General features: G+C 30.5%; 1 protein-coding gene across 1 annotated transcript; it reads left to right on the top strand.

Annotated features, from left to right (window-relative positions):
- Positions 1-2564: 2564 nt before the first annotated feature.
- LOC129319704 (glutamate receptor 2.7-like) lies at positions 2565-9081 on the top strand. The gene is made up of 5 exons (XM_054964787.1): positions 2565-2646; positions 3968-4263; positions 5230-5554; positions 7969-8381; positions 8650-9081. Exons 1-5 carry the CDS (start codon positions 2565-2567, stop codon positions 9079-9081), a joined length of 1548 nt encoding a protein of 515 aa, XP_054820762.1.
- Positions 9082-13940: the final 4859 nt, after the last annotated feature.

Below are 13940 nucleotides of genomic sequence, written 5' to 3' on the forward strand. Positions count from 1 at the left end.
CCTTTGCGTTTATGCAGCTGGACCAATCCAAGGTAAGAGGTTAACTGCACCCTTTGAAGGGTAAATTACGGGACTTAAATTTTTGATTAGGACTGATAATTTAGACCAAACCTAACGGATTAGCCAAAACTCACCCAAAAAAATATTTTTTAATATTTAAGCTTATTTGAGTGGCCCAAAGAGATTCAAAAAAATTTGGGCCAAATCTGATCGGGCTTAGACTTGGCCTGAACACCTGAATAAAAAAATAAATTTTTAAAATATATAAAATATAATCAATATTAATTAATTGTTTAAGTTTTATATTATTTTATACTAAAATATTATATATTTGAGTGCATTATTATAGTTATTTTTTAAAAAATTAAAAATATTTATATTTTTATTATTTTGTATCAATAAAATATCTCAAAATAATATTTAAAATATATTTTAATATTAATTTTTTATATTTTAGGACCTAATTTTTTCAAAAAAAGTTTTGAATCCTATAAATCATTTGCATATTCAAAAAATATTTTATATTTTTATATAAAATAAGATAATTAATTTTAAAGTAAAAATAAAATTTAAAATAATTTTAAAAATAAAATTTGGGCATGTACAAATTTCCGACTCTACTACTAGATAAATATAATAAATAAAATAATATTTTTAAATAATTATTTAGTTATCATCTATGCTAGACTTAGTGAAAAATTAAGAATAAACTAAAGTAAATATCTCTTATATGTAGGGGTTAAAATAATATAAAAAATAATTCTAAAAAATAGCATTTTACTCATAATTAAATAATTTTGTTTTATGTAATATAATGATGGCTATTTTTTTATATTATTAAAAATGAAAAGTATAGTTTTTCTAAAAGTTACTAAAAATTTTGAACTTATTAAAAAAATAATTTTAAGTTAGTGGTCTTACTGTAAATTGAGATCAATTTGATTATAATTAAAATAATATACTTTAATTAAAATATATAAAATATTTATATATGACTATAATAAGAGAAATATTGAAACAACTAAAACATTAATTTTGAAATAAAAAAATATTTATGAATAAATTACACATAATATAACAAAATAGTAATAGATCTACTTATGTACAAAGTTGACAAATTATTATTATTTATTTTATTATTTTAAATTAAAAATAATGTTTTATGCTTAAAGAAATATTTAAAAATTAAAATTGATTAAAAATAAAGAAAAAATATTTTAAAAAAGTTTCAGGTATTCAGCCCAGTTCAAATAAGCCTGAAAGTGTTAAAGCCGGGCTTAGCTATATGTATTTTTTATAAAAGGTAGAATACTTTAAGGACTCAGCCTGAATTGAACCTAACCTGCATAAACCTGGCCCTCTTAGATTACCGGCTCTCTAATTTTGACTATTTCTCCTGGTGTCACATTTGCTTATTAAAATCAATTTAGTCAAATACAGTGAAATTATTATGAATTCGATATAATTAGTGTAGTTTCCTAGAAATCTCTCAATTTTGAATATTAATAATTTTTAATTTTAAATGTAACATTCTATTGTGTAATAATACATACATTTTAATATTATATAATTTTACCATTCTTAAATTTGAAAGAATTAAATTTTATTTAGATTATTTTAATATTTATTACTTTCTAAAAATAAATTTATCATAAAATGCAATGGCTTTACCATCGTATTCATTTTAAGAAGTAAAAAACATTTAAAGACGAAATATCTATTCAATTTCAAACTTTCCAGATGATCCTTCATTTTGTCGTCCAATACTTAATATTTAATTGATTTAGATTGTTCGGACTAATTTTAAAAGATTTATTTTTAGAAAAAATTGGAATATGTCTATTTTAAAAAAGTATATATTAAAATACAGTTTTCCGAATTCCTATTCCTATTTTAAATTTTTAATTAAAAAATTAAAATTTTAAATAATATTAATTAATTAATTTTTACATTTAAATTTATTATATTTAAAAGGAAAAATTGAAGGAAAACATGATCATCGGTCTCTATAATTTGATCAGGTTTTGGTTTTAATTCCTGTAGTTTTGTTTAGTATTTTCAATTTCTATAATTTCAATAAGATTGGGTGATATTTATTCCTTAAATCCCTAGTGATGTTAAATCACAAGAACTATAAGAACTGAAAATATTAAAAATAAATTACAGAAACTGAAAGTAAAAGTCAATAAAACTATAACCTGAGACCAATGGCTTGAATCTTCCCAAAATTAATCTTGTTGAGTTTGGCAGAAAATAGTTGTCCCTTACAATTTGGCAAACCACAGCTTGAACTTTCATTAGGAGAAGTATTCATATTTAATGTCTAACCATACTTCAAACATGACTGTCTTCAATAAGAGAATACCTATATACTATAAAAAAAAAAAAATTAAGCTCCTCAAATATGACTTGTTACACATTTTCCTTGCTTAGAACTTGGTTCTCAATCTTTCTATCATTTGTATTTTTGTCCATGTTATCTATAACTCAACTTAATCAGCATCCTACATGGCAAAAATCAGTAGGTAGGGGGAAAAAAAAAAGAAATAAATAAAACAATTTATATGGGGCTTCTGACTGGAAGCTTCTCTGCAGACCGTAGAAGAGGAGAAAAGGAGAAGGAAGTCGAAGATGGATTCAGTCGAGGTTGGAATATGCTTTCTCGAAATTTCGAGGTTTCATCCTTAATCTCATTTTGCTTGGAATATCACGCATCTTTAAGGATTAATAAGTCGCTTAACCCTTCTTATCTTATACTTGTATAATCGTATTATATAGTCAATTCTTCGAAGAGTTGAACTTGGAATTATCAATCAGTAAAATTGAGTAAAAATAAGGAAAAAATATTTCATTGATTTAAAAACAAAATCGAGCACTGGAATTCAGAGATCTGGGCCGGCCCCATTAATCAATCTGACAAAACAAAATCAAATTATTAGAGGGAGGGGGAGGGAGAGAGGGAAGTCAATTAAATGTGATTAGGTCAAGTGGAAAGTCAATTAAATTTGATTTGGTCAAGTGGGAAGTCAATTAAATTTGTTTAGCCATTTAGGTCAAGTCAAGCAAAGATTATATATGCTTCCCATAATTTGCCCGAAGCTTCCATAGACATTGAATTAGCCAATAAAAAAAATGGGAGAATTATTCTAAAGTTTTAGTCAACACAATTAATTACTTTCAAATCTATTGACAATTGAATTTAGAAAAATAACAGCATTAAACTTAGTTATTAATGGATCTGAGAGTAATTAATTGTGTTGATCAAGACTTTAGAATAATTCTCCTATTTTTTATTGGTGTCTCCAACTGCTTTTTTTTCCTTACATATTCAAAGATTTTTAAGTATTTTTCTATATTTTTCTTCTTGTTAGATGCCAGACCAACATTAAGGATAATGGATTCGTAACATATTTTTATCCCCTATTTCTTAGCTCTTAGCACATATTTGACATTTAATTGGGCTTAGTTGTTGTTAATTTTATGTTTTGGAAAGCTATGTCTTGTGAAAAGCTAGAAACCAAACAATGCAAGCCTCACAAGCAGAGCAACTAAGCAACTCAACACCCAGCATATCCAAGCATCATGCGCATGGCAAAAACTTGACAAATTTGAACCTAAGTGACCCTTGCTATTTTTCTGACAATCTTATCCTTTATAATTTTATATATCGACAACTTTACCCTTCTCATTTTTACCCAAAACCCTCACTTACAAACATACTACTTTCTATATTAAAAAATAAATTAATGAATATTTTAACATATATGAAGATATTCATGTATGTTTTGTGTGTGTGTGGACTATATAAATGAAAGTAGTAGCATGTACGATCTCAAACTAGCCAGCCTTTAATTTCTTCATTTTCTTGGCACACACACACACAGCACTTTTGGTGAGATGGCAACAAGCCCAAATCACTATTGCTTTGGTTGCCTTGTAACGATTTCTTGTGTTGTGTTGTTAATAGCTGAAATTGGAGCAGGCGATGATGCTGCTGGTTCACTCCTAGGAGGGAAGAAGTTGATAATTGGACTTCCAAAGAAAACAGGCTTCACCCAATTCGTGGATGTGCAACTCAATACCACCAATGTGAATCAGATAGTCAAGGTTTCGGGCTATTCCATTGACGTCTTCCATGCTGCAATAACTTATCTTGAGAGTTTACGTTACAATATTTCTTTCGAGTTTAGAGCTTTTGTGGACGAAGATGGAAACAGTGCTGGGAATTACGATGAACTCGTCTATCAGGTTTTTGAAGGAAAGGTTAGACACTATACAATCCTCTCTTTTACACACACACACACACACACACACATTACTGTTCATGTATATGAGCATCAGGAAGACAACAAGGAAAAGATCTATCTCTCGCCTCTATTCTATCCATGTGAGGTTCACAAAATGTAGAGCTCACTATTTATTTCAGCAGTAGTGATACAATTTCCAAGATGATCTGTTGTTCAAACGATCTGCTTTCAGATAAATACTTGGTCATCAGGTCTTATTAAATCATAGATTAAAATATATTTGGAGTAGGACCATAGTCCTCAAATTAAAAATGTTTTTGATGGACACACACATAAATTTAATTTTTATGCAAAATTTCAGATATTGATTTATATAAGGACTTTTTATTAAGAGTCATTCATATAATTAAATAAAAATAATATTTATATGCATACATACACATATATAAAACGTTAAAAATTCTGACAATATTATTGGTTTCGCCTCCATTATTCTACCCTGGTTTCTCTGCAAAATCTTACTGCGCAATATATGATCCTTATGCAACTAGCCTGCATTAAGTCAACGCTTATCCGACCTTATAAGAAAGGTAATCCTAGCTAGAAATTAAAACATGCATTGTCAGCTGCTGCTAGCAAAATCGGTTGCTCAAATGTGTTTTATTGAAAGAAAATTATAAGGGGGAAAGAAATGGACGTGATTTAATATTTCATTCTTTTCTAACGTATTATTTTATTCTTTTGATGATTACATTTTGATCTACGATTACTGATTGGAGATTGATGCAATTAACAATTTTGCATAACTCCTAACTTGCTTTGTTCGTTTTACCTTAAATTGCCCTTGTCGGTTTAAGAAGAGAATCTACAGAAAGCTTTTTACACTCTCAGAAACAGCATATATTCATCATGTTCTGAATTTATTCTTCATTCTATTCGGAGCCATTCATAACAAAGCTTTTCCTTATTGTTTGATAAACAGTATGACGCTGTGGTAGGGGATGTGTCGATTCTGGCATATCGATCAAACTATGTTGATTTTACATTACCATATGCACCATCTGATGTGAAGATGCTTGTGAAGGTTCGTCATGATCCACGGTTGAATATGTGGGTTTTTGTACGACCTTTTAGTTGGGATCTATGGTTGTCTATTACCATCTTCAGTGTTTTTATTGGAGCTATCATAACGTTAATGGAACGTACTGTCAAGGAAGATTCAGCATGTAAAAATTCACCATACAAGAAACAACTCAGTGGGGTTTCTATCTTGTGGCTTCCAGTTGAACAAGCAGTTCTTCCTGAAAGTGAGCTCCCTAGTCCCTGTTGCTTTATGTATGTATATACCCGTACGTATTATTAGTTTAATTATAGTTGCATTTGTTCATATATAATTGGATTTTGATAGAGTGAAAAAGTAGATTCAGTAAATGTAACGGGATAAAAGTCCACCAAACTACTCCGGGCCAAAATATAATGTATTGATAATTAATATATGATTATAAAAAAATGTTATTTCAAACTTTAATTTTTTTAAAAAAATTTATATCTTTTCAATTTTACCCTCATTAAATACCCTATATAATTGCTTTGATAATGATAAATAAAATTTCAATGCATCATTTTTGAAAAAAAAAAGTAATAATTATAAAAGTTACTCAGTGCTCTATATTTGGGACAAAGCAAGATTTCTAGAAGATACCTTGAATTATGGTAAAGAAATTAATTAGATGTGCATTTTGATTTGTACAATATAAATGCTAGAATGTTTTGATTCTTGAAAATTAATTGCAAACTAATATAATACTTATACTTACTTCATCTCAATTTATAAGATATTTTTAAAAGAGACTTGACATTCAAAATATAAGATAATTTGATAAAAATAAAATTTTATTAATGATACTTTTCAAATATAATATTACCTTTTCTATATATTCTCTCTCTTCAATATTTTTTCACAAATAAAATATTAAATGAAGGGCATTTTTAAAAGTTTATATTTTTATTTTTTAAAAATAAAGCTGTAAAGTGTATCTAATGAATTTTATTGATATACATGATTTTGTTTAAAAGTATTTTATAAATTAGAATTAAGAGAGTAATTTTGATGGACTCTTATTACCTTAATTTAGCTCATCTCCTTCGTAGTTAAAAGAAAGTGCAATTTGAAAGTTAGGGAAGACTAGCTATTTAGATTGGGGCGAGTTGCGCAGTAATATGATTTCTTTTCAGACAAAATAATTGCAAGATGCTTTATGAGAGAGGGAGAGAGATTGGCGTTGGAATATGTAGCTATATGATCTTTATGTATGTATGTATGTATGCATGTGGATATAAAATCTTGTATCTATGTATGTATGAGGATATAAAACTCTATACGCATGAACAAAAAATAAAAGTCGTAGCTTTCATATAGCCCTTGCGCATTTTGTACGAAAATAAAAGAGAAGAGATTGTTTATTCTTTGGATTATGAGTAAGTCAAACTTCAAGGTGTTGACTTCCGCAAAGAGAATTAAATGTGTCCACAAAACTCAAAAAACAATGAATGCGTAGATAATTTTTAAACGCAATTTTTTTATTAATTGTTACTACTTCCGTTTCATACTATAGGATATTTTTAAAAAAAAATTTATCTCAAAATATAAGACACTTTAAGTAGGTTAAAGTTTCATTAAAGGCGTCAATTTTAATATTATCTTTTCTTTCTCTATAATTAATTTCTGTCTTTTCTCTTTTTAATATATTAAATAATGAGTATTTTTAAAATATTATATTTTTATTTTAAAAAGATAAGATTGTTAAGTTTATTTAATGAGATTTATTGATATGTAAAATTTTATCTAAAAGTGTCTTATAATTTGGGATAGAGAGAGTATTATGCTTCAGGAAATATTTCTTTTTTAGAAATTAAATAAGTTGATAGTGAGTTGTAAGAAAAACCATACCCATGTTTTGAATTTTATAGGAAATAGGAAAACTTTTATCTATTTCCCAGATTTATGGTATTTTTTTTAAAAAATAAATTATACAAATATCTTTTAAGTTTTTTGAAAATTGCGATGAAATATTATTTAATTTTTATTTTTAAACCATACATATTTTTTAGAAAAAGTAAATAACAAGAACCCTTGATATATATTATGAAGTTATGCATACTTTTTTTTCTACTTTTCATGAAGGTTTGTGCATAATTAAAAAATAGAGGAAAATTTACAAACTTTTGAAGAATTAAAGAAAGTTTATATAAAATTTTTATTTAATTTTTTAAATTTTGGAAATAGTGCATGTAAACAAATAGAGAATTTTAGAATTAGTTTTAAAATATACAAAATCTGCATAATTTATATGCAAAAAATAAAAAAGTAAATATTGATAAAATTTCATAATAGAACAATTTATATAATAAAGTGGAAGCATTTCATAAAAAACCTTAAAGCTTTAAGATCCGATGCCCCACTATTGACGCCTATTTGTTTTCTTCTTCTATTTTCGATCTTCGCTTTTCAGTCTTTACAAGTGATATCAGGATTACGTTTCATTTGAGACTCATGTTAAGATAACAGTTCTGTAATTGTGTCAATGCTTGAAGTTCGAAATGAAATTGAACCTGCTACAGCAGCAAGGATTTGAAGCCCGAAAATACACTGTAATAAGTTATGAAGAATGCAATTTATCATACTAACTAATTTACCTAAAAGTTGGGTTCCTCTTTGCAGGAGAAGCATTGGTCAAAAATTGTTCTAGGTTTGTGCTGGTGATGTGGTTGATACTCGCATTCATGCTAATGCAAAGTTACACAGCAAGCTTGTCATCAATATTGACAATAAATCAGCTCCAACCTCGTTACGTCAGTGAGCATGACGTCATAATAGACCCCAACATTAATGTTGGATACCATCGTTACTCATTTGTTGAAGGTTTATTAGTCGATCGCTTGAGGATTGATAGGTCCAGGGTGAAGAACTACCCTGACATTAAAGAATATAGGGAGGCTTTGGACAAAGGAAGCCGTAAAGGTGGCGTCGACGCTATTTTTGATCATATTTCCCACATTAAAATCTTCCTCAAGCAGTATGGTTCCAATTATGCCATGGTCGAAACTAGACATCGCATTGATGGATTTGCTTTTGTGAGTTTCCATCTCTATGCCTTTTATCAGACATATATAGATTAATTTTGTCCATTTTAAATCTAGTTAATCAATTAGATGGTCAAAAACATACTTCATTATCAACAATATATTGGTGTTGACATTGCAAATCAGGATCATCTCAACCTACTATAGCTTGTTCATCTTCCTCTAATTGCACATATTGTAGTTTGAGATAAATTTGAGTAAATTAAAAACTGTTTTTTATTTGTCTGTCTAGTAAATGTTGATTTACATTACTTTCCAGGCATTTCCCATGGGCTCCAACTTAACTGCGTATTTTTCTAGAGCTATATTAAATGTAAGAGAGAGTGAAGAAATGGACAAGATTGAGCAAAAATATTTTGGAAGGAATCATGAGGACTATGAAGGCCAAGGCTTATCTACTTCATCATCACCAGATGATGCGAGTTCCAGCCTTACCACTTATAGCTTTGCAGGATTGTTCATGGCAATTGGAATTCTTTCACTTTTAGCTTTGACAGTCTCTGAAAGCCATATTTGGCAAAAGCCTGTTATGCTTGCAAATTCGTATAGCAGACGATTGCTAATAAGTTGGAATTTTGCAAGAACTAGTCCATTAGAGGGAGGTTCTGCAGCAAGAAGAAATGTTGATGGAGAAGGTTTAACAACCAGAGAAAGTAATCAAAATATTGGATTGGAAGTGGAGAATATATAACCATGGACAAATCTCAGAGACGTCTCTGTCACCCATAGATATCGACATTGCCTATATGTAAGTACTTACACATGGTGATGGCAAATTATTCCCACGTTAAAGCTAATTTTTTATAAAACTACAATTTCATGCTTTATTTATATGATATATATGCAGCATTTTGCGCCTTGTCTTATTTTTTTTATTTGTTTAAAATTGTTTTTGGTTGGCACCTTATGGATAGATTATATATCTTCAATAATATATTGGAAAATTAATACTTATATCGCTTTTCAAGGAAAATGCTTTGAGTTTTTTCATCCATGCAAATCGAAGCACTGAATTGTGTGACTCGTGGCTTGGCTTAGACTCCATTTAAAATAGTGAGCTCTCATTCAGGTTCATATGCATATGGAATATAATACTATAGGATCGTTTTTATTTTTAATAAACAAATAAATAACCATATGTAGCTTTTCATGGACGATGTAAACCCTCTCATTATTTTCAAGATCGCAAGAACTTTCTCAAACCCAACGCCCACCTGGAGAAGAAAATGCACAGGGACATGTAGGGCCAATTGGGCCATTTAGGCTAATCCACAGAGGCCTCGGAAAAATTCATCTATATGTCTTTAACCAACCAATGGGCGTTTGATCGAATTGGAAAGGATTACGGTTGGCATTTTTTAAGGTGAGTGTTCAAACCCTAGAAAGTGATAGACATAATAATTAATACAGCTTCAAAGAGATCATTTATTAGTATCTCGTTATCACTGTAAGGTTTTCTTGGGAGGGTCTAGATTAGTCTGAGGTGGGTAATGAACCCAAGATATCCCAAGATACCGAATGATTTATAAAAAAAATATGTCTTTAATCATTCATATAGAAGAAAGTGAAAACAAAAACAAAAAAGAATGTGAGTACCATCATTCTAGTCTTGCAACTAAGAAATTGATTATGAACCCGTTTGTTTTAACTTATTTTATAAAAAATTATTTATTTTTTCAAGAAGTTATTTTGTGAATTTTTATTATGTTTGATTAAACTTTTAAAAACAATCAAAATCCAAAAAATAGTATATTTTTAATTATTTTAAGAAGTTATTTTAAGTTGGTTTTGAAAATAATCAAATGCGATAGATGTGAGAAAGTGTTTTAAAAAGACGGAATGCACAAGATATTATAAAAATTTAAAATAATATAATAATAAATTATTTTTATAAAAAAATCAAAACCATAAAATTTAAAAATAACTAACTAATAATTATTTTTTTATTATTGTAACTAAACATAAAATAATGTTTGTTTTTATAAAATTTGTACAAAATAAATTTCTTTTTATAAAATCTCTAAACTAATTAAAAATCATTAATTTTTTAATCTTAAACAAACGGCCCATATCTATTAAAATTAATCACTTAGCAGCACATGAAAAGTTTTGAAGTAAGCAACTAAGCACTGTTTAGGTCCATTTGAAAGGCAATAAGTCTAATGTTTACGATATATTTTGCAAGTAATTAATTACAATTAAGTTGTTAAGAATATCTCACTAACATAGCAGCACAACACGAACAAAGTTAACACAACAAAAAGTAGTTGACCAAACAGTCAACGGGAAACAGCTTACAGTTACTACAACAACTAATCAAACCCTTTCGCTTCGTCTTGCCTTTTGCCATGATTTCACTCTGATATATATTTTTTCTTTGTTTTTTTTTTAATTACCCGCCGGTGTCACTTTAATATATTTAATTGAAATGAAGAAAGCAGGAAAATCATAAGACGAATCTATCTTGCCAGCACTAACGATAACAAACATTAATGTTCAATTTGTTTTTTCTTTTTATGAAAGTTAATGTTCAATTAATGTTCCTCGCAAAAAGTCATTGTACTATTTCGTACATACAGCCCACGTTCTCTTATCTCTCCCAGCTCGAATCACTATCGTCATATCAGTAGACAGTAACTTGGAATCCACATCATCCAGGGGAAAAAAAGAAAAGAAAAGAAAGAAAAAAAAATCGGGATATAACTTGAGTGAGATTAGTGAATTGCATGCAAAATAGTTATGCATTTTATATTTATCTTTTATTATTAGTATTCACATTTAATTTCTCAAACTTTAGAAATTCAATTTTAAATAATCCAGTTCAAAACATTAATTATTGATGAGATAACTGCAAACTACATCAAAAAAGAAAAGAAACCAGACAAAATCTGTATATGCAACACACACTAACTTAACTTTATTATTACCTAGCGTGCTATGTACGAAAGCCACAGTCTCACAAATGGTCCCTCATTGAAGAGCGAAAGCGTTTACTCTCATTTATGTCAGTATGATTTGGAAGATATATGAAATTTCAAGGAAATTAAACCAAACAAAGGAATATCAATGATGATTTGCACAAATGGCGCCCTTCCTAGTCTGTACCGTATATGTATGGTTCCCCTCAAGGTCTCACGCAAGGATACAGCACCCAATGTATACAGATTAGAGGATTAAGCTATATATGAACATGAGATAGTTGAGAGCAAATACCAAATCAGAATGTCCATGTCAAGCTTGCAGGAGACAAAAAGCCTTCACCGTTACCACCTCTGGTTTTGTTGCTTTTGGTTGCTATGCTTCTGGGCAAGGCCTTTGAAGGTAAAGGAGGTACCAATACCAGTAGGGGTAGTTCTTGATCTAAACTCGTCAGTAGGAATTTTGGCTATGCGCTGCATGCGAATGGCACATCATGACTTTTATAAACGTTGTCCTCATTATCAAACAAGGCTTGATCTTCGAACTAGGGATTCTGAGAATGATGTCGTTAGAGCAGCATCCGCAGGTAATACATTTGTTTTTAATCTATTTAAGTCTTAAAATGTTACCTAACTTTCAACAAGCTTGCATATGCAGCTTTTGATTTGATGAAGAATGAAAAGGTCCATGCAATTATTGGACCTCAAAGGTTGGGACAAACAAGGTTTGTAATAGAACTTGGGAGCAAACTTCACGTGCCCATCATCTCGTTCTCAGCCACAAGCCCGTCCCTTTCTCCAACACGAAGCAAATTTTTCATAAGGACAGCACAAGATGATTACCCACAAGTGAAGGCGATAGCTGCCATTGTTGAAGCTTACGGATGGCGTGAAATTATCCTAATCTATGAAGACAACGAATACGGCAACGGTATGATTCCACATCTCACAGACGCTTTGGAAAAAGTTAACTCGCGAGTGCCTTACAGAAGCATCATCAATCCAAATTCTAAGGAATCTGAAATTTTAGAAGAGCTGAAAAAGCTAAATCAAAGTCGACCAAGAATATTTCTAGTTCACATGACTAGTGATCTTGGGTCTAAATTTTTCTTAGTTGTGAACAAGGCTAGGATGATGACCGAAGGCTATGGGTGGATAGTCACTGAAGGGCTATCTAATAAGTTAGACCCTTTGAGTTTAGAAGTGATGGATTCTATGCAAGGTGTCTCGGGGGTGAGGCCGAAGATGGAGAACTCCAAAAGGCTTAGAGGTTTCACAAGTAGATGGAAGGAAGCTTTGTCAATTGAAAAGGGCATTGAGTCTTGTCCCTTAACCTTGTTTGGACTTTGGGCTTATGACACAGTTGGGGCGTTAGCCATGGTAGTAGAGTCTGAATTTTGCAAATTCTAATGAAGATGTGACACTTGTCAACAGAATCTTGCATACTAAATTCGAAGGCCTCTCTGGGGATTTCAATTTGAGTGGAGTACAACTCATGCCTTGAGGGCTTGAAATATTCAATGTGGTGGGACACAGAGAGAGAGAGTCATTGGATATTGGAATCTACAGAAAGGACTATTCCATGACAATCAAAGTGAGAAAGGGAAATTGATGCAACCAATATGGCCAGGGGACACGGTAAATCAACCGACCAAGTTGAGAATTGGGGTCCCTGTAAGAACAAAGGGTTTTGTTGAATTTTTGAAAGTGGAGAGGCAATCTTCAAAAGGTCCACCAAAATTCTGTGGCTTCGCTATTGATGTGTTTCTTGAAGTGGTCAAAGCGTTACCATTTCCTTTTCCATATGAGTTTCTCCCATTCCAGAAACCGAATGGAGAGACAAAAGGGTCCTATGATGAGCTAATTCTACAAATTGAAAAGGGGGCAAGTTTTCATTTACGCTTAAAATAATATCTTTGGTTCCGTATATTACTATAAGCTATTTTACAGATGATATATTAGTTTTTTTTAAAAAAAATTACTGGCAAGTATATGATGTTGTGGTCGGAGACGTAACTATTGTAGCTAGCCCTGTTGAACATGTTGACTTTACGTTGCCATTTTCAGAATCTGGTGTGTCAATGGTAGTTTCTATGAAGCACGAAGAGAGACCAAACATGCGGATCTTCTTAAGGCCTTAGAGTCCAAGTCTTTGGCTAGCCACAGGTATAGCATTCATCATCACAGGTACCATTATATGGCTTCATGAACGCCGATCAAACATACAGTTTCAGGGCTCTCCACAGCAACAACTCAGCATGATGTTTTGGTTTTCTTTTTCTACCTTGGTCTTTGCTCACAGTAATTAGACATCCTCTTAATCTCATACAGTCTCTTGTCTTTTAGGCGGACAACCACATTCATCTCTAAGTATTACTATGTTTAATGTTGACAGAGGAGAGATTAGTGAACAACTGGTCATGTTTTGTGCTAATCATATGGATATTTGTGGTGCTGATCATAACACAAAGTTACACAGCGAGTTTAGCTTCCATGTTAACGATACAAAGATTACAGCTTGAGTTCATGGATGTGAAAGAGATACTGAAGAATAATTACTGTGTGGGGTATCAAAGGGAATCCTTTGTCAAAAGGCTTCTAAGAGATCAGTTGGGATTTAAGGATGAAAAGT

The sequence above is a fragment of the Prosopis cineraria genome, unplaced genomic scaffold, assembly GCF_029017545.1.
Source record: "Prosopis cineraria cultivar Desert tree isolate PC_DT_omini unplaced genomic scaffold, ASM2901754v1 PC9, whole genome shotgun sequence".
Lineage (NCBI taxonomy): Eukaryota > Viridiplantae > Streptophyta > Magnoliopsida > Fabales > Fabaceae > Prosopis > Prosopis cineraria.

Bases quoted from the DNA above. Each gene is read 5' to 3' on its own strand.
- LOC129319704 (XM_054964787.1), top strand. From the start codon at position 2,565: ATGGGGCTTCTGACTGGAAGCTTCTCTGCAGACCGTAGAAGAGGAGAA. The intron at 4,264-5,229 runs GTTAGACACTAT...TTTGATAAACAG, and splicing joins ATCAGGTTTTTGAAGGAAAG to TATGACGCTGTGGTAGGGGA. The intron at 8,382-8,649 runs GTGAGTTTCCAT...ATTACTTTCCAG, and splicing joins GCATTGATGGATTTGCTTTT to GCATTTCCCATGGGCTCCAA.